This window comes from Squalius cephalus (genome assembly GCF_949319135.1).
Source record: "Squalius cephalus genome assembly, chromosome: 5".
In the NCBI taxonomy this organism is placed as follows: Eukaryota; Metazoa; Chordata; class Actinopteri; order Cypriniformes; family Leuciscidae; genus Squalius; species Squalius cephalus.
In genome coordinates, this window is record NC_137126.1 from 13,525,687 (window position 1) to 13,544,626 (window position 18,940).

The following is an 18,940-nucleotide window of genomic DNA, read 5'->3' on the forward strand; positions in this document are numbered from 1 at the left end:
GGAATGAACATAGAAGTCAGTTTTAGTAAAAGTCCATTAAGAATTTAAGTGATTTTATTTTAACTGTACCTTCACTGGTTTTGCGCAGCACATTGATGACATCAGATGGCTCCAAGTTAAGCTCGTCTGCCTGTTTTGCTACATACTGACTGACGCATTGCACTTGAGGACAATCTTATTAACACACACACACACACACACACACACGTTATTTATAGAGCAAGATGCACTGTCCAGAGTATAATTGGGGAAGCTTCTTATAAGTCTATATTAGAATCTATTAGAATAGCAGAGTTATTTCTCACTTTTGTTTTTAAAACCTGTATTATATATTTTATAAAAATATGATATTTTTCACCCAGTAGAACTCAAAAGGAGTTATTTAGCAGCTTTACATCACATTTTTTTTTAACTGACAGCTAGTGGTTACCATACACTTTCATATCGAACTCAAAAGCACATCTGCTTTAGTCGTCATTTTGTGTTCCATTGAAAAAGTTGAAACATTGGGGCATATACAATAGCAGTATTTGGAGTAAATGACCCTTGACTTAATTTATTTTCCATTTAAAGAAAATGCTAAAGGACTGAGTATTCCTTCCCACAGAGTGAAATAAATAAAAAGCTTACCCCAGTCCTCATAAATCTTCTCCTCTCCAAGTGCCTTTTTAATCAAAGGGAAAGCAGCTATCCACCTATGCATTTCTGACCTGGAGAGGGGGTGTTAAAAAGAATGAGAGAGGTGTGAATGTTTAAAAATGTAAAAATACTGGTTATTTCCAAAATGGAATAGTCATACATGTCATGTGACAACAATCTATTCTATTCTGAATAGAACCAGAAGTATGAATAAAATCATTGAGCTACATGCATCTCACTCTGTATTAGCCTTGAGCAGGTGTTCACAGGTGCGACCCCGATGGTTTTCCAGGAGGGTTAGACAGAAACAATGATCCAAGTGTGGTCCAAGAACGTTTTCTGTAGACTGTACCTGAACCAGAGATCGATGAGCATGATCGATCACCACAAATCGGTCTGGACATCCACTGAGAAAAGAGGGAGGCAGAGAAGGGTACCACATGAGATCAAAGATTCCCTTAATTGATTCACTCCACCGAAATTACCTGTAACAATTTGTCCCAGGAACTTTTTTTCCCCAGACCCATTGATGTCTGCATTTCCATTGTGGTCTAAAAGTACTGTGTAGGCAAATTAGGCAAATTATTCTGTTAACGTAGGACTGTGTACAACTTTCCAGTTCCCGCTGGATTTCACCCTCCACATATAAGCTTAATAAAGCCTGAACCTTGTTGTCGGTCCATCTGTCATATTTTTTTAACTCCATTTCTGATTCGAATAGAAATCAACTCTTACTGCACGCACCACAACAGACTTTTAAAAATGGTGGTTGAAATAAAATACTGTGTGGAGTCAACCAATCAACATGTTCAGTGCCCAAGTCCCACCCCCAAAAGTTCCTGAGCTTTGAAAAAGTACTACCTCACAGACGGAATTTCTGAGGGGGACATTTTTACCCGGAACTTCATTTAGACCTTGGTCCCTGCGGGTAAACACACCGAGTACCATGCATGGTACTCAGTCACAGTCTTAGTTCCTGGTCACGTCATGCTTCTTTGGCTGCGTCCGAAATCGCATACTCTCTTGAGTGTGTACTTATTTTGAATAAGTAATTACTTCACAACCGTTAAAAAGGATGTTCTATGTGTGTGTAGTATGAATAGAATCTGGACGTACAACATTCACTATCAGCGTCATTTTGCTTTCCTGCCCTTCACAAATCTTCTCCTGTGGCCTCGTGGCCAAAAGGGTCCATTGTATAAACACACTTCAAAATCTTGCTGGATTGCACATCTCTGGGTTGCCTACTCTTTTATGAGTACTGTGCATTCTTGTCACATACTGTTTTTCACCTACTATATAGTAAGGGAAGTATGAGATTTTGGATGCAGCCCCTGTTTCCCCAGAGATTGTCTTATTATAGTGAGATGAGAGGGTCTGTATCTCTTACCATTGGAGAAAGCGTAACGGCTAACTTGGATCACGTAAGGCACCTCAGCCTATGGTGTAATGGCAGTGACGTCAGTGCCCGCTGTTCAAAGTTTTATAACAGTCAGTTACAGTTTACGTTAAACAGTTTCTTGTGGATTATTAGCGCGTTGGTCTTGTGAGTAAATGTTCTATATTTGGTGTTATTTCGCTAGTAAATGTACAGTAGGACTGCATTGTTTGTGGAATGTGTTTTACTGCGGAAAAAGAAAAGAGCGTGAATATCTCTATTTGCTGCAAATTACTAGTCACTGCAGGGCGCATAAAACTACATTTAAGATTACACTAAAAACGTAATTGTAATTTAATACATATTTAATTTTTATTAACATTTTTTTTTTTTTACCATCATTCATTAAAAAGCATTATATCATTAAGCACACAGCAGTCATAAATCATTACAATACAAGATTAACCTGGCAGCGATAGAAAGAACACTTTTTTTTCATTAAACAACATACAATATAACACAATATATTATACATATAGCATAATAATGGTGCGCCGCAAGATGGCTGCGCTATTGAGAGCTCCAAGCAAACTTCAGCTTGTGTTTTTTTTATAGTTTTAGTACATCTTTTTGTAAGTGTCTCTTCTTCAATCATCCAATACGATCGACAAACTCTTCTGGACATCAGATCGTACCTCAAAGGGGACTTTGTGAACAACTTTCTCATGAATTCGAATGGCAGCTACTCCTTTGCTGAGCATCTACCTCCTTGTTTACATCCGCGCCAGAGTTGGAGAAAAAAGCGTAAGAGAGGTAAACGAGCCAGGATTCTGTGCAGAACACAAAACATAACTTTTAAATCCCCCTCTTCCGAGTATCTCCCTGTCATCTTTTATCATAGTAAAATCTACATTTCTTTCCCAACAAAAGTAGTTTAGCGTAAAACATGTTGAAGATTAGTGGACAGGCAGTCGATTCATTAAATGATAAGCTATTTCCTCACAAAAGCGGATTATTCAGTGAAGTGAAGCCTCTTCTCCATTGACATCCATTAAAAAAAAATGGCCTCTGGTCTCCTTCCCTGCGTACCAACCATAGACTGTAAAAAAAGATGGACGACGCCCCTTCGCTCTCTTCCATTGGTGAGAACTGAAGCCGCCAGTGTCCCGATATGGCTCTGACATCTTGGGACTTGAGTCTGCGCAGTAGCGATCTCGGGACCAGACCTGCGCAGTAGTGAGCAGGAAGTAAAGCCGCGAAATTAACGCCCCGCCCTCACTCTCGCAGAATGCACTCTCCCTGCACTTTTTTAAGTGGCCTATGTCTGCTCCGTTCCGCCGTTCTGCTCCAATTTTTATGTCTGTTGATTGCAGTACAAGAGGCTTGTTAAAATAACGTAAATACAATCTCCTCAGTCCTCCGAAGATCCCGAAAAAAAGTCTGTTGGTGCTTCAGTGACTACTTCGCTCAGAGAACCTGTCAATCACAGCTGTCAATCATGATGTTACACCACCGTTTTTGTAGCATCGTAACTAACTAAAAACAAACTTATTTTAAAAACAGACACTTGAACTTACATTAGCGTGATAAAAACTACAGTAAATGACAGAAACCACCTTTGGAAAAAAGATATTTGAATTGTTTAGTTGGTCTCACGTCCCGTTGAATAACATGGGAAGGCGGGGCTTATGACGTATACTAGGACCAGTCACTGGGGGGCGATCGAGACGTTTTGGCTTCACTTTTCAGGGCTTGTGCGGCACGCTTGGTACCAACCAGGGGGGTAATCCAGCATCCAGAAAGCGTACCACCCCCGAGGGCCGCCATTGGCTAACAAGCCATCACCTGCTGTTAGCATTCCATTGACTCCCATTCATTTTGGCGTCACTTTGACAGTGAATAACTTTACATCTGAGGCGTTTAAAGACTCTATTTGTCCATTGTTTATTTCTAAAGAAACACGACAATGTATAAAAGGCTCCATTACCTTGTATCTTACGTTATGGCCCCGTAGAAGCACTTTTTGTAAAAATAGGCTAACGATTGTGTCATAACCACGCGACTCTCTGGAAATTACCGTAAAGACAGGAAGAGAAGCTCGCAGTCAATCGGGGGGACGTGGAGGCATAAAGTCCGATAAAGTCAAGGGAGAAGCCCATAGAGAGTCATAAAGTTGCTCCTGCTCCTAGCTCATGGACATCTCCTACTCACGCTCTCTGCAAGTTTCGGAAGGGAATGATTCAGATTTCTCTTGGCACAGCTACTAGAAGACTTACAACTGTCAGACAGCTTGCTCACCAGGCTTGGGAGGGTTACTTTAAAACTGTATTCCGTTACAGTTACAAATGACTTAATCCAAGTTACAGTAACGTAATCCAAGTACTATAATATGAAAGTAATGTAACTGATTACTTTTGAATTACTTCAAGGTCACATATATAAATAAAGTCAAGCAAGAAGAAATATTATTAAAAAAAGAAATATTTCTTTTTTATTTATTAAGAATTTGGTGCAGTGTACAATATTTGCAAAATATACACACAGGCCTGAATATATATTTATGTAAAGGGATATACAGACATCTAGTGGCTAATGTATGGTATTACAGATTATTTTGTTTTATTTTTAACTAATTTTTAACTAAAAAATAAAAACACAACATTTAAAATTTTTACACAATCTACATATTAGTTTATTTTAAAATAGGCCTACATGTTGACTAAAGCCGTGATCTTTCTTAATTTGCCTGACTGAACTTGGGTTGGCAGTGGGAGTTCCCCTACGTTACCTAGACAGCGAACATCCCGTTACGCGAGAAAAGATTAAGAAAGGACATTTTGGGTACTAAAAAAGATACTCTCCTAATTTCTACAAAATAGCAGCGGGATTTCTATGAATTAAAAGCGATTTTACCCGCAGGCAGCATCGTTTCTACTAGCAGCAGTGATTCAATCTGCGTCTGAGGAGATTGTAGGAAGCTGTTATTTGCACATGCACCAGTACACGTGAGTCATTACTGGCAACAGAACCAGGAACTACTGTATAATCAAGCAGCGCTTAATATAGTGTTATTATGCCAAAATACTTATTTATTTAGTTTTAAATGAAACCATTGTAATCCTGAAAGTATTCCCCCTTTTTTCAAAATGTAACTATAATCTGATTACTACGTTTTTTGACGTAACTGTAACGGATTACAGTTACTGGATTTGTGTATCCTGATTACATAACGCCGTTACATGTTTTCCGTTACTCCCCAACCCTGTTGCTCACGTCACATCTACGTCGTCAAGCTCAGTTTGAGTCTGCGCAGTACGCTCAGCCATCAGGAAGTGAGTGCTTCTAATTTGCTTCACTTTTCTCTGTTGAAATCTATGGGGTCGATGTGTCCATTTCTTTTACTGTCTATGGTACCAACACAGCCTAAGCGTTAGCTAGTTATGTTACATATGGCACTGCTTCAAAGCATGTATCGAGTTCGCAGCGCAATTTCTCATGAAGCTCCGTGCTGGAGTGTGCATTGTTTTTAGAGAAACACGTGATCAACGAAAAACGAAGCCTCACTTTCTTTCCAGTCACGTGAATGCTTCATTTTGCATGTTGGAATGTTTGAACTCAGACCACTACTCTATGGGTTTATGGTTTAAGTTCAAGTACATTTACTAACATTTTTTATATATAAGCCTATATATAACATTATCATATATTCTGCCATATAAACAGTATAAAAACCATAAAATAATTAGAACACAATTTACTTGCATCAAACAACTCTGTTGGTATTATTTTAATTAGTATTATTATAATGATTGTTACATATAATTTATTTCCACACTTTAATATGTGAATTATATTATCAGAAAACTGAACATTTAGCATTGTCATGCTTTTATTTGTGTGCAATGGATAAAGCAAAGGAGCTGCGCTCTCAGGTTTATAGCTGCTATAAATTTTACATGCCACAAGATGGCACTGTTTTCGACACTCTTGATGTTTTGAATCTTTTATCAAAGCAATCAGAGAAAAGCTTCAAAGATTTAAAAGGATAGTTCACTTTGAAATTAAATTTTGGTATGTTTTAGCTTACCTCAAGGGCATCCAAGATGTAGGTGTCTTTTTTTCCGCAGTAGTTTCAATTTTGATATTTTTAGGTCAAACCGTTCTTGTCTGTCAGTCATTTAATGCAGGTCTGTGGTTACTGTCTCAAAGAGCATGCACAGAGTCCAAATTAAAACAATTCCCCATCGTCCAAATTGAACAATTCCCCATCGTAAGTACACATTGATGGCCTAAGACACGAAACGAGCGGTTTGTGTGAGAAAACGAACAGTATTTATATAGTTTTTACCTCTTATACACAGCCACGTCCAAGTGATATGAGGGCGCGCGCGCATCCTGGTGTGTGACGTGTACGCAGACTGGTGCATAGATATATACACAATAGATGTCGCCTTGGCTACGGCAGTTCATTGGAACGAATGTCTTTAATGCGACATCTAGTGTATATATCTATGCACCAGTCTGCGTACACGTCACACACCAGGATGCGCATGGGGGATTGTTCAATTTGGACGATGGGGAATTGTTTTAATTTGGACTCTGTGCATGATCTTTGAGACAGTGACCACAGACCTGCATTAACCCTCTGGGGTCTGAGCTGTTTTCTGGGCCCTGGAGGTGTTCTGACATGCTCTGACATTTGTGGTTATTTCTGTTACTTGTGACATTTTCATGGCTAAAGTCTTTCTTCACAAGACTTTTGAAAATTGTATAACGTAGCCTAGAATATTTGCTCTAAAACTATGTGAAAATCACACTGACTGCTCATTCAGAGAAGACAATATATTGATTTAAAATTTTTACGACGTGTTTTGTGTGAGAAAGCTTTATGCGTAGGTCATTAATATGTAAGGCTTTTCACACCTGAGAAAGACAAAGACCCTCCCCTAACGACCCTATTAGGAGCTATCAGGCCCTATCATTCTGAGCAACCTTGCACAAAGAATGAGGAGATTTAAAAAAGAATGGCTTTTAGATTGTTTGATTTATTTACAACACAACATAATCCAAAGATACACAACAAATGACAAAAAAGCACTTATTGAAAACAATGATCCAAAGACAGAGACCTTTCTGCCATTCCTAAAAACATTGTACATACCTTTCATTTCCATGGTGTTTGATTTTCACTTTACCATGTTCATGTACAGAGACTCATGTGAAAGTTGAAGTCAGCAGGACTCAGTGGCATCTGGTCCCTGAAAAAAAAAAAAAGTGAACATACTGATATCAAGAGAAAGGCCTGCACGATTTTTGGGAATAAATTTGAGATTTTTCTGGTTAAAATTGCTTTTTAAAATTCACAGAATACACACACACACACACACACACAAATGTTTCCAACAATATATAATATAATGAACACCAGGTGTGTTGTGCCTTGTAGGCATAGGCTATGCGCAGCACTGCATAAAATAATAACAACCTATAGCAGCCTATAAATCTTCCAAAAGATTTCAGTAACAACTAAGCTAGAGAAAAATATATTGATTATCATGTTACTTCAAATGTTTCCATTTGTTATGATGATATGAAATTAGATAATAGTAAAAACATGAAGCCGTTTGGTGCGGCGATCGCGATCCAAAATATGATACATTCAAACGCGATCGCGCTCAAATATAAAACATTATGGTTACCATATAGCCTACATATCTACGTTTGAGCAGATATCCACAAACACAGTAACAGCAAACACGGGTCTAAATATTATAATATTCACCATATCTAGCAACAGTTCAACTGCAATGTGAAATTTATGCAACAATAACAAACTAGTATGTATGTTTCTTACCTTACATCTTTCTTGTCTTCAAATCACGTTCTTCTTCTTCTGATGTAAATCCAAGGTAAGCTCACGGCGCGTCTTTCAAACTCGACGAAAAGCAGAGACTTGTGAAGTGTTTTGGTGTTTTGTTTTTGAGGTAATGAGCGCGATCGCGTTCCATGTGGAAATTTGCATGTGAATCTCTTTTGCGCGAGTGGGCGTGTTCAAATTAAAAATAATTAGGAAGCGTTTGAGAAGCTGGACATCTTGTTGGTTTTATACAAATTACTTAAACAGAGAATATTTGTTTTCAGTTTGAATCCGATAATTTAAAAGTACACACTTAAATGTTTATAAATGTATATGGCTCATAAATGTGTGACAAGTATTCGCTGAGTTTTGTTTCAGTTTATAGACGTGCTCAAGAAAAAAAGTTCACCGCGACGGAGAGGCAGAACGCACACCCTGTTTATTTTCTTTATTTTACAAAAGCACAATGTTTTGATTTGATTGTAAGTGGACACATACAAAAGTAGAAATATCACAGATTCTTTTTTTATATTTCTTTTTTCTGTATGACCATAAATGACGGAGAAATTTAAGTTTATAGTGCTACAATGTGAAGAAAATCCAGCAAAACACGCGGGCGCGTTTGCCGACCTCAGAGGGTTAAATGACTGACAGACAAGAATGGTTTGACCTAAAAATATCAAAATTGAAACTACTGTGGAAAAAAAGACACCTACATCTTGGATGCCCTTGAGGTAAGCTAAAACATACCAAAATTTTATTTCAAAGTGAACAATCCCTTTAAGAGGCATAATTTCTCCATCCCTGGCATTAGCATTAGCCGTTACGTTTTTTTGACTGAAGGTTGCAGGCTTGCCTTCTAGTGGCTTTGGTTTCCCTCATGTGCTCCTTCTTCTTCTTTGGTGTTTATTGGTGGTTGGCAATGTCTCGGTTACTGATGTAATCCTCGTTCCCTGAAGGAGGGAACGGGAGACGTAACGTCGATGTGACGACGTAATTGGGATCACTTCAGGGAGCCCTATCAACTTCGAGTGTCTACAGAACGAACCATTGAACGTTGGCGTGCGTGAATTGCGTCACGCGCCCCCGCCCCGCAGCGCGGGTATAAACAGGAAGCGGGCGCACGCACACATTGTTTTTCGCTGAGGAGCCGAGATTTGTGACGGCCATGCAGCGATGGTCAGCAACGGTGGCGACGGGACGTTACTTCTCCCGTTCCCTCCTTCAGGGAACGAGGGTTACATCAGTAACCTAGACGTTCCCTTTCAGTCGCTCACGTTCGACGTAACGTCGACGTGACGACGTAATTGGGATCCCATGGAAAACGCCACGGTTGCTGCCACATCCAGCGCCCTACGCAAGACTCTCAGACCCCCAACTGCTGGGGCGGAAGACCTGCGTAGAGGGAGTTCAACTGCTGTTCCATTATACCCCACACAGTGGAACTCTTGGATAACACTGGGAAAGCGTACCTTTCCAGGGGAAAGAACGCTGCGGAGCCACATCCTGCCCGAAGGGAGGTAACATGTGGAGAATACACATATGGACTGGCCGAAGGGGCAGTGCGACATATGGAATGTCACTGGGGTGGCTCCAACCGAAGGGGGAGACAACACCGACAGTGACGGCAGAGAGACTCTGCCGAGGGAAAGACACGGGCTCACCGCAGGGAGCTGGACGTGGAAGAATACACATATGGGACCGCCACAGGAGTCACCACATATGGAACCCAGCCTAGCACAAGTTACACCAGCATACGAGCACTAGGCCTGGCGTTGGACGCTCCGCAACGTCCGACTGCCGAAGGGGTGCGGAGGAACTCACAGGGTTCGCCAATTGGGGAACTCGACTGGAGCAAAAAGCGCACATATCCGTTCCTAGGAAGGGAGTGGCGCAGCAAGCCGACACTAGAGCGGGAACTTCGGTGTTACCGGCTAGTTGAAGCGAGTGCACAGGAAGAAACCGGCTCAACACGTAGGCTATAAAACCTAGCGAACGTGTTGGGTGTCGCCCAGCCGGCAGCTCTACAGATGTCTGTCAGCGAGGCGCCGTGTGCCAGCGCCCAGGAAGAAGCGACACCCCTAGTGGAGTGGGCTTTCAACCCGGGCGGGCAAGGCATGCCTTGGGCTTCGTAAGCCAAAGCGATGGCATCCACTATCCAGTGGGCCATCCTCTGCTTGGAGACAGCCTTTCCCTTCTGCTGGCCTCCGTAACAGACGAAGAGCTGATCTGAGGTCCTGAGGCTTTGCGTTCTGTCCACGTACAGACGCAGAGCGCGAACGGGACAGAGAAAAGCCAGGGCTGGGTCTGCCTCCTCCGAAGGCAGCGCTTGCAGGTTCACTACCTGGTCCCGGAAGGGAGTGGTAGGAACCTTGGGCACGTATCCGGGCCGGGGTCTCAGGATGACGTGAGAGTTATCCGGGCCGAATTCTAGGCACGATTCGTCGACCGAAAATGCATGCAGGTCCCCTACCCTCTTGATAGAGGCCAATGCAACCAGGAGTACTGTCTTACAGGATAGGATTTGTAACTCAGCTGATTGCAGAGGCTCAAAGGGTGGTCTCTGAAGTGCCGAAAGGACCAGAGACAAATCCCAAGAGGGTAAAGAGAGTGGGCGAGGAGGATTCAGTCTCCTCGCTCAGCTCAGGAACCTGACGACCAGGTCATGCTTTCCCAAAGACTTACCATCAACAGCATCGTGATGTGCAGCAATAGTGGCAACATACACTTTAAGGGTGGAGGGAGACAGCCTTCGCTCCAACCCTTCTTGCAGGAAGGAAAGCACGGCTCTGATCGAGCAAGATCGGGGGTTCTCCTCATGAGAGGAGCACCAGTCAACGAACAGGTTCCACTTCAACGCATAGAGGCGCCTCGTAGAAGTGATGGTGTCAACTACCGCAGGGGGTAGGTCACCTAGAACCTCCGCGTCCCGTCCAGGGACCAGACATGGAGTTTCCAGAGGTCTGGACGCGGGTGCCATAAGGTGCCCCGTCTCTGAGAGAGCAGGTCCTCTCTCAGAGGGATGGGCCAGGGAGGGGCTGTCGCGAGGAGCACTAGTTCCGGGAACCAGGTCCGGTTGGGCCAATGCGGTGCAACTAACAAGACCTGCTCCTCGTCCTCCCTGACTTTGCACAAGGTCTGTGCAAGAAGGCTCACTGGGGGAAACGCATACTTGCGAAGGCCCCGGGGCCAGCTGTGTGCCAGAGCATCCGTGCCGAGGGTCCCCTCGGTCAGGGAATAGAACAACTGGCAGTGAGACGTGTCCGGGGCGGCAAACAGATCTACCTGTGCGGTCCCGAAGCGCCTGAAAATCAGCTGGACCACCTGGGGATGGAGTCGCCATTCTCCCGGTAGCACCTGCTGTCGTGAGAGCTCGTCGGCTGCACGGTTGAGCAGGCCCGGAATGTAAACGGCACGAAGCGACCTCAGATGCTTCTGACTCCAGAGGAGGAGATGGCGGGCGAGTTGTGACATGCGGCGGGAGCGTAGACCACCCTGGCGGTTGATGTACGCAACGGTCGCAGTGCTGTCCGTACGGACCAGTACGTGCTTGCCTAGTAGCAGCGTTTTGAAACGGCTCAGTGCAAGACGTACTGCTAACAACTCGAGGCAGTTGATGTGCCAATGCAGTTGAGGCCCCGTCCACAGACCTGAAGCTGCATGCCCGTTGTACGTGGCCCCCCAGCCGGTGGTAGAGGCATCCGTGGAGACCACAGAGTGCCTGGACACTTGTTCCAGGGGAACACCTGCCCGCAGAAACGAAGGGTCCGACCACAAGCTGAGAGTTTGGCGACAGTGCGGAGTCACTTGGACCCGGCACGAGCCGCTCTGCCACGCCCATCTCGGGACTCGATCGTGGAGCCAGTGTTGGAGCGGCCTCATATGAAGCAATCCGAGCGGCGTAACCGCGGCTGCAGATGCTATATGCCCCAGGAGCCTCTGAAAAAGTTTCAGTGGTGCCGCTGTTCTGCGTCTGAGCGTACTCACGCAGTTCAACACTGACTGGACACGGGCCTCGGTGAGGCGCGCCGTCATGTTGATCGAGTCCAACTCCATACCGAGAAAAGAGATCCTCTGCCCGGGGTTGAGTTTGCTCTTTTCCCAGTTGACCCGAAGCCCTAGGTGGCTGAGGTGACCGAGCACCATGTCCCTGTGTTCGCACAACTGCTCTCTCGACTGGGCCAGAATAAGCCAGTCGTCGAGGTACACCACACACCACGCTCGCACATGGGAGCAATGGCCGCCTCCGCGACTTTCATGAAGACGCGGGGCGACAGGGCCAGCCCGAAGGGTAAGACCTTGTACTGATATGCCCGTCCCTCGAACGCAAAGCGGAGAAACGGTCTGTGTCGAGGGAGAATCGAGACATGAAAGTACGCGTCCTTCAGGTCGATCGCTGCAAACCAATCTTGGGGACGGATGCATTTGAAAATGCATTTCTGCGTAAGCATCTTGAACGGTAGCCTGTGAAGGGACCGGTTCAGGACGCGCAGGTCCAAGATTGGTCGTAACCCACCACCTTTCTTGGGTACAATGAAGTACGGGCTGTAGAAGCCGGTCTTCATATCGGCTGGAGGGACCGGCTTGATCGCGTCCTTCGCCAGTAGGACTGCGATCTCTGCCCTGAGCACAGGGGCATTGTCCGCCAGAACACAGGTGAACAGAATGCCCTTGGATTGCTCCTTGCTGATCGATTGCTCCTGTGCTGATCGATTGCTCCTGTCTGCCTCTCTGCCTGCTGTGAGTTTGTTTGCTTCGGTGCTAAGCTCCGTCTTAGCCTCGTATTTCTTTGTTTTGAACCATCATTTACTACAATTTGTAGTTTATACTAAATACTATACTTATACTAAATACAGCTTACCCAACATCTCAGATTGACATCGCTAGCTTCCGTTACTACTAGCACAACACGCTAATTCGCTACTGCTAGCCTGTCAACGCGCCACCCGTGCGCTCAGCTATTTTATTTATTTATTTTTCGCTCGCGCCTTTGAGTTAATAAAAGCTCAGGTAAGTAATAATCAGTCAACAAACACGGTGAGTAATGTCTTGTCCTGTTATTGTCACCTGCACTTCATGTCACATGTTTAGCATAGGCTTCTCTGCTGGCAATATAGGATTTATATGTGATAAATGCAAGGAGTCAGTTAGGCTGACAGAGAAGATTTCAGAATTAGAGACACGCATCCAAACCTTAATTGAGGATAGTAAGAGTGCTAGAGCTTTAGATACTATTTTGGATGCGCCTAGCGTGAACTCTTTACATGATGCGGTTCCAGCTGAAGTAGAGCCTGTGCAGCCGGGCAAATGGGTGACGGTGAGGGATCGCTCTAGTCGCGGATCTAAAAACCACTCTTCCGTTCCGATTACCATAACAAATCGATTTGCCCCGCTCAGTGAAACACCCACTGAGAATTCTGTTGATTGTGCCCTAGTAATTGGTGATTCGATCACACGGAATGTGAAAATAGAGACACCAGCGACCATAGTCACATGTTTGCCGGGAGCCAGAGCGCCTGACATCAAAGCAAATTTTAAAGTGCTGGCTAATGCTAATCGTAAATTCTCTAAGATCATTATTCATGTCGGCACTAATGATGTTCGACTCCGCCAGTCGGAGATCACCAAAATTAATATTAAAGAGGTGTGTGAACTTGCAAGTACGATGTCAAGGACTGTAATCTGCTCTGGCCCCCTTCCTGTTCGCAGGAGTGATGAGATAGTCAGTAGATTGTGTTCACTGAATCGCTGGCTGTCTGAGTGGTGTCCGTGTAATAATATAGAATTCATAGACAATTGGAAAAGTTTTTGGGGCAAACCTGACCTGTTGAAAAGAGATGGTATTCATCCCTCCTGGGATGGTGCTGCTCTTCTCTCTAGTAATATGGCTCATAGTCTTAGAGCTCAAACATGACAAATTGGGCACCAGGTCAGGAAGCAGACAGACTGGCTAAACCGACCGTCTGCTAGCGGCCTCGCGTCACCCAGGTCAGATAAATCCCATCACATAGAGCCTCTTTCACCTAGATATCATCATATAGAGACTGTGTCTGTTCCCCGAATTTGGAAATCCAAAAAATGTTTAAACCTATCTAAGGTTAAAAATTTTATTGATGTTCAACAAATAAAAAACAGCTATAATACAGATGAGCAAATGCTAAATCTTGGGTTACTGAATATTCGATCGCTTACTTCAAAAGCACTCATTGTTAATGATATGATTTCAGATAATAACCTAGATGTGCTGTGTTTGACAGAAACCTGGCTAAAACCAAATGATTACATTACTTTAAATGAGTCCACCCCGCAAGATTACTGTTATAAACATGAGCCTTGTCTTAAACGCAAAGGGGGTGGTGTTGCTGTAATTTATAGTAATATTTTCAAAACCACTAAGAAATCAAGTTTCGAATATAATTCTTTTGAAGTGTTAGTGCTTAATGTAAAAATATATAGTATAAATGATAAATCGCGTTTGAGATTTGTGCTGGCTACTGTATACAGGCCACCAGGGCACCATACAGACTTTATCAAAGAATTTGCGGACTTTCTATCAGAGTTAGTATTGGCTGCAGGTAAAGTACTAATTGTTGGTGATTTTAATATACACATCGATAATGAAAAAGATGCATTGGGTTTGGCATTTAAAGACATTGTAAACTCAATTGGAGTTAGACAACACGTGTCAGGACCTACTCATTGTCGTAATCATACTCTAGATCTAATATTATCACACGGAATAGATGTGGATGCCGTTGAAATTCTGCAGCAGAGCGATGACATCTCAGATCATTATCTAGTCTCGTGTACATTACATTTAGCCAAGGCTGCAAAGCCGACTCCGTGTTACAAATATGTTAGACCTATCACTTCTGCCACTAAAAATTGCTTTATTAATAATCTTCCTGATCAGTTTCATCATTTTAGCATCCCGGATAGCTTAGAAAAACTTGATATTGCAACAGAAACTTTTAACTCTCTCTTTTCCAGCACTTTAGACACAGTTGCTCCTTTGCGCTTAAAGAAGATTAAAGAAAATAATCCAACGCCGTGGTACAACGAGCACACTCAGGCCCTTAAGAGAGCAGCCAGAAAAATGGAACGAAACTGGAAGAAAACAAAACTAGAGGTATTTCGCATTTCATGGAAAGAGAGCTCGATTGCATACAGAGAGGCTTTAAAAGCTGCTAGATCTGCTTATTTTTCAACCCTATTAGAAGAAAATAAACATAATCCTAGGTATTTATTTGAAACAGTGGCTAAACTAACGAAAAAGAAAGCTTCAAACACAGAAGTTTCCAAGCAGCACAGCAGTAATGACTTTATGAACTTCTTCACTTATAAGATTGATAATATCAGGGAGAAAATTATAACTATGCAACCGTCTACTACAGTATCGCATCAGGCAGTGCATTGTAGTCTCCCTGAGGAAAAATTTGATTCATTCATTGCTATAGGAGAGGAAGAATTTACTAAACTCATTAAATCATCTAAATCGACAACATGTATGTTAGACCCTATACCGACTAAGCTACTGAAAGAGATGCTTCCAGAGGTCATAGATCCTCTTCTTAATATCATTAATTCGTCTTTGTCTCTAGGATACGTACCAAAAAACTTTAAGCTGGCTATGATTAAACCGCTTGTTAAAAAACCGCAACTTGATCCTTCAGAATTAGTCAATTACAGGCCGATCTCGAATCTACCTTTTCTGTCAAAGATACTAGAAAAGGCAGTATCTTCACAACTGTGTTCCTTTCTAGAAAGAAATGATATCTGCGAGGATTTTCAGTCCGGATTTAGACCATACCATAGTACTGAGACTGCACTCGTTAGAGTCACAAATGATTTGCTCTTATCATCCGATCGTGGTTGTATCTCGCTATTAGTGTTACTCGATCTTAGTGCTGCGTTTGACACCATCGACCACAACATTCTTTTAAATAGACTAGAAAACTATGTTGGCATTAGTGGAATTGCACTAGCATGGTTTAAATCATACTTATCTGACCGTTATCAGTGTGTAGCAGTAAATGAAGAGATGTCTCATCGATCACAAGTTCAGTATGGCGTACCACAAGGCTCAGTACTAGGACCGCTGCTGTTCACTCTGTACATGCTACCATTAGGAGATATCATTAGGAAACATGGAATTAGCTTCCACTGTTATGCCGACGATACTCAGCTCTATATTTCTTCAAAACCTAACGAAACTTACCAATTCACTAAATTAACAGAATGCATAGCTGATATAAAAAATTGGATGACTCTTAATTTCCTACTTCTAAATTCTGAAAAAACAGAGATTCTAATTATTGGACAAAAAACTTCCTCACGTAATAACCTAGAATACTGTCTAACACTTGATGGCTGCTCTGTTAAGTCTTCGTCGTCAGTTAGGAACCTGGGTGTGCTCTTTGATACCAATCTTTCATTTGAAAGTCACGTGTCTAGTATCTGTAAAACCGCATTTTTCCATCTTAAAAATATATCTAAATTACGTCATATGCTCTCATTGACAAATGCGGAACAATTAGTTCATGCTTTCATGACATCAAGGCTAGATTATTGTAATGCTCTACTGGGTGGTTGCCCTGCACGCTTAATAAACAAACTACAGCTAGTTCAAAACGCAGCAGCTCGAGTTCTTACTAGAACCAGGAAGTATGACCATATTAGCCCAGTTCTGTCAAAACTGCACTGGCTCCCTATTAAACATCGCATCAATTTTAAAATATTGCTGATTACTTACAAAGCACTAAATGGTTTAGCTCCGCAGTACTTGAGCAAGCTCTTAACGCATTATACTCCTTCACGTCTATTGCGATCTCAAAATTCCGGCCAGTTGATAATACCTAGAATATCAAAATCGACTGCTGGCGTTAGATCCTTCTCCTATTTAGCACCAAACCTTTGGAACAGTCTTCCTAACATTGTCCGGGAAGCAGACACACTCTGTCAGTTCAAATCTAGATTAAAGACACATCTCTTTGACCTAGCGTTCACATAATACATTATAGACTTCTATAATTCAATATTAGGCTGCATAGATTAGGTCAGCTGGAACCGGGAACACTTCCCATAAATCCTGATGTACTTGTTACATCATGAGAAGAATGGCATCTACGCTAATTTTAGTGTCTGTGTTTATCCCGAGGTTTTCCCGCAGCCTGCCGGATCCAGGCCGTTTCCAGTTTTGACAAAGGCCCTTCGCCTGGACCCGATGACAACGCAGTGCTGAAGTGCCAACTAGTCTCTCCCTATGGAGGATCCCTTTCCCACTCTACAGATAAAGCGTCGTCGGGAAAACTCAATTTGCGTATCTACCCCAAATTGATAAAATAAAATAAAATTCTGAATTAAAACTATAAGGAAACACCAGTAATTTGTTTAGGCTTGGTTTGTAGGGAATTCCAAACCTGCACACATATATTCAAACGCACATAACTATTGAACCCGTTCTTAATGCGCATCTGAACGCCATCAGCGTTTCTCACAGGATCGCGTTTAAAGTTTGTGTAGAGAGAATGGTGTCGTCTTAGCGGCCCCTAATTTAATATCAAATGATCGTTGCGACGGAAGCGAATCAATCAAAACCAACTTTAGCTGGAAAATAACTTTATTAAAGAACCGCTATAAAGCCAAAACAATCTTACGTTAAATTATACATTTATCTCTGTAAAGCTGCTTTGAGACAATCTACATTGTTAAAAGCGCTATATAAATGAAGATGACTTGACTTGACTTGACTTGAAAGCAGGGGGACGCCGGGCGAACTGAATCGCATAGCCAAGTCTGATGGTACGGATGAGCCAGCGAGACGGGCTGGGAAGCGTTAACCAGGCTCCCAGAGACCGAGCAAGCGGGACCAACAGACGTACCCGGGGTGGGGCAGCGCGGCGGAATGCAGGGACCCGACTCGGACGGCACAGCGGCCCGAAGTGGGGTCTGAGTGTGTGGTGCAGCACATACCTGCTTCCGTCGAAGGGTAGAGTGAGTGTGCGGAGGCGTCAGTGCGTCCGGAACACAGCCACTGCTGCTCGCTGGCGATGAAAGAGGGGCTCGGGAGTGACAAGGCATGGCGGCGTCGACTGCTAAACGCGCCCTCTTGGGGCCCAGAGGTTTCAGAAATTGCTCTTTTTTTGAAAATGTGGGTACCACTGACGCCGAACAACCCAACCTGGGAAAGAGGGGCATCCAGGAACCGATATTTATCGGTGTCCCTCATATCCGCCAGGTTGAGCCAAAGGTGGCGCTCCTGGACCACCAAGGTGGACATCGCCTGACCGACTGAACGTGCGGTTTCCTTCGTCGCCCGGAGGGCGAGGTCGGTTGCCACACGGAGCTCCCGGAGGGCCTCTGGGTCAGAACCACCCTCGTTCATGTCCATGAGCGCCTGGGCCTGGTGGACCTGCAAGAGCGCCATGGCATGGAGGGCGGAAGCAGCCTGTCCACAGGCCTTGTAAGCCTTCGCCGTTAGACCGGACGGAAACTTACAGGCCTTGGACGGGAGGTGTGGATTACCCCGCCAAGAGGAAGCGGACGCCGGACACAGCTGCATCGCGACGGCCCGCTCCACTGGGGGGATATCCACATACCCCTTAGCTGCCCCGCCGCCGAGGGTGGCGAGGGGGGAGGAGCCACTAGAACGGCTTCGGGCACTATACGGTGCCTTCCACGTCCTAGAAAGCTCCTCATGCACTTCCGGAAAGAAAGGTACCGGGGCGGCGCACTGAGAACCAGCACGGCCCGCCCCGAGAAACCAATTGTCCAACCGAGAAGGTTCGGGACGTGGTGGAGGGTTCCACACAAGCCCAACCTTCTCGGCGGCCCGGGAAAGCATAGCCGCCCATTCTGGATCGGTCTCGGACAACGCTACACGCCCCGAAGGGGGCAATGCAGCCGAGTCGTCATCTCCAGAGGACTGAAGCTCCCCCTCCGATGCTGCGATCGACATCTGATCATCAGCTGGAGCCCCAAAGGAAACGGTTGGTCGTTCCGGAGAAGGACCAAGACGTTCACTAAGGGGCCCCAATGGCAACAGCGCTTGTGAGGCGTGAGGGGCC

The 18,940-nt window shown here is 44.1% G+C and overlaps 1 protein-coding gene across 2 annotated transcripts in view; it reads right to left on the reverse strand.

Annotated features, from left to right (window-relative positions):
• Positions 1 to 18,940, reverse strand: part of arhgef15a (Rho guanine nucleotide exchange factor (GEF) 15) — a 76,792-nt gene that overhangs the window by 2,066 nt on the left and 55,786 nt on the right. For both annotated transcript variants that reach the window (XM_079870813.1, XM_079870814.1), the window contains exons 13-15: positions 879 to 1,046; positions 631 to 710; positions 70 to 174 (exon numbers count right to left, since the gene is read on the reverse strand). In XM_079870813.1, coding sequence (XP_079726939.1) covers positions 70 to 174; positions 631 to 710; positions 879 to 1,046 — 353 coding nt within the window. The remainder of the gene's footprint in view (positions 1 to 69; positions 175 to 630; positions 711 to 878; positions 1,047 to 18,940) is intronic.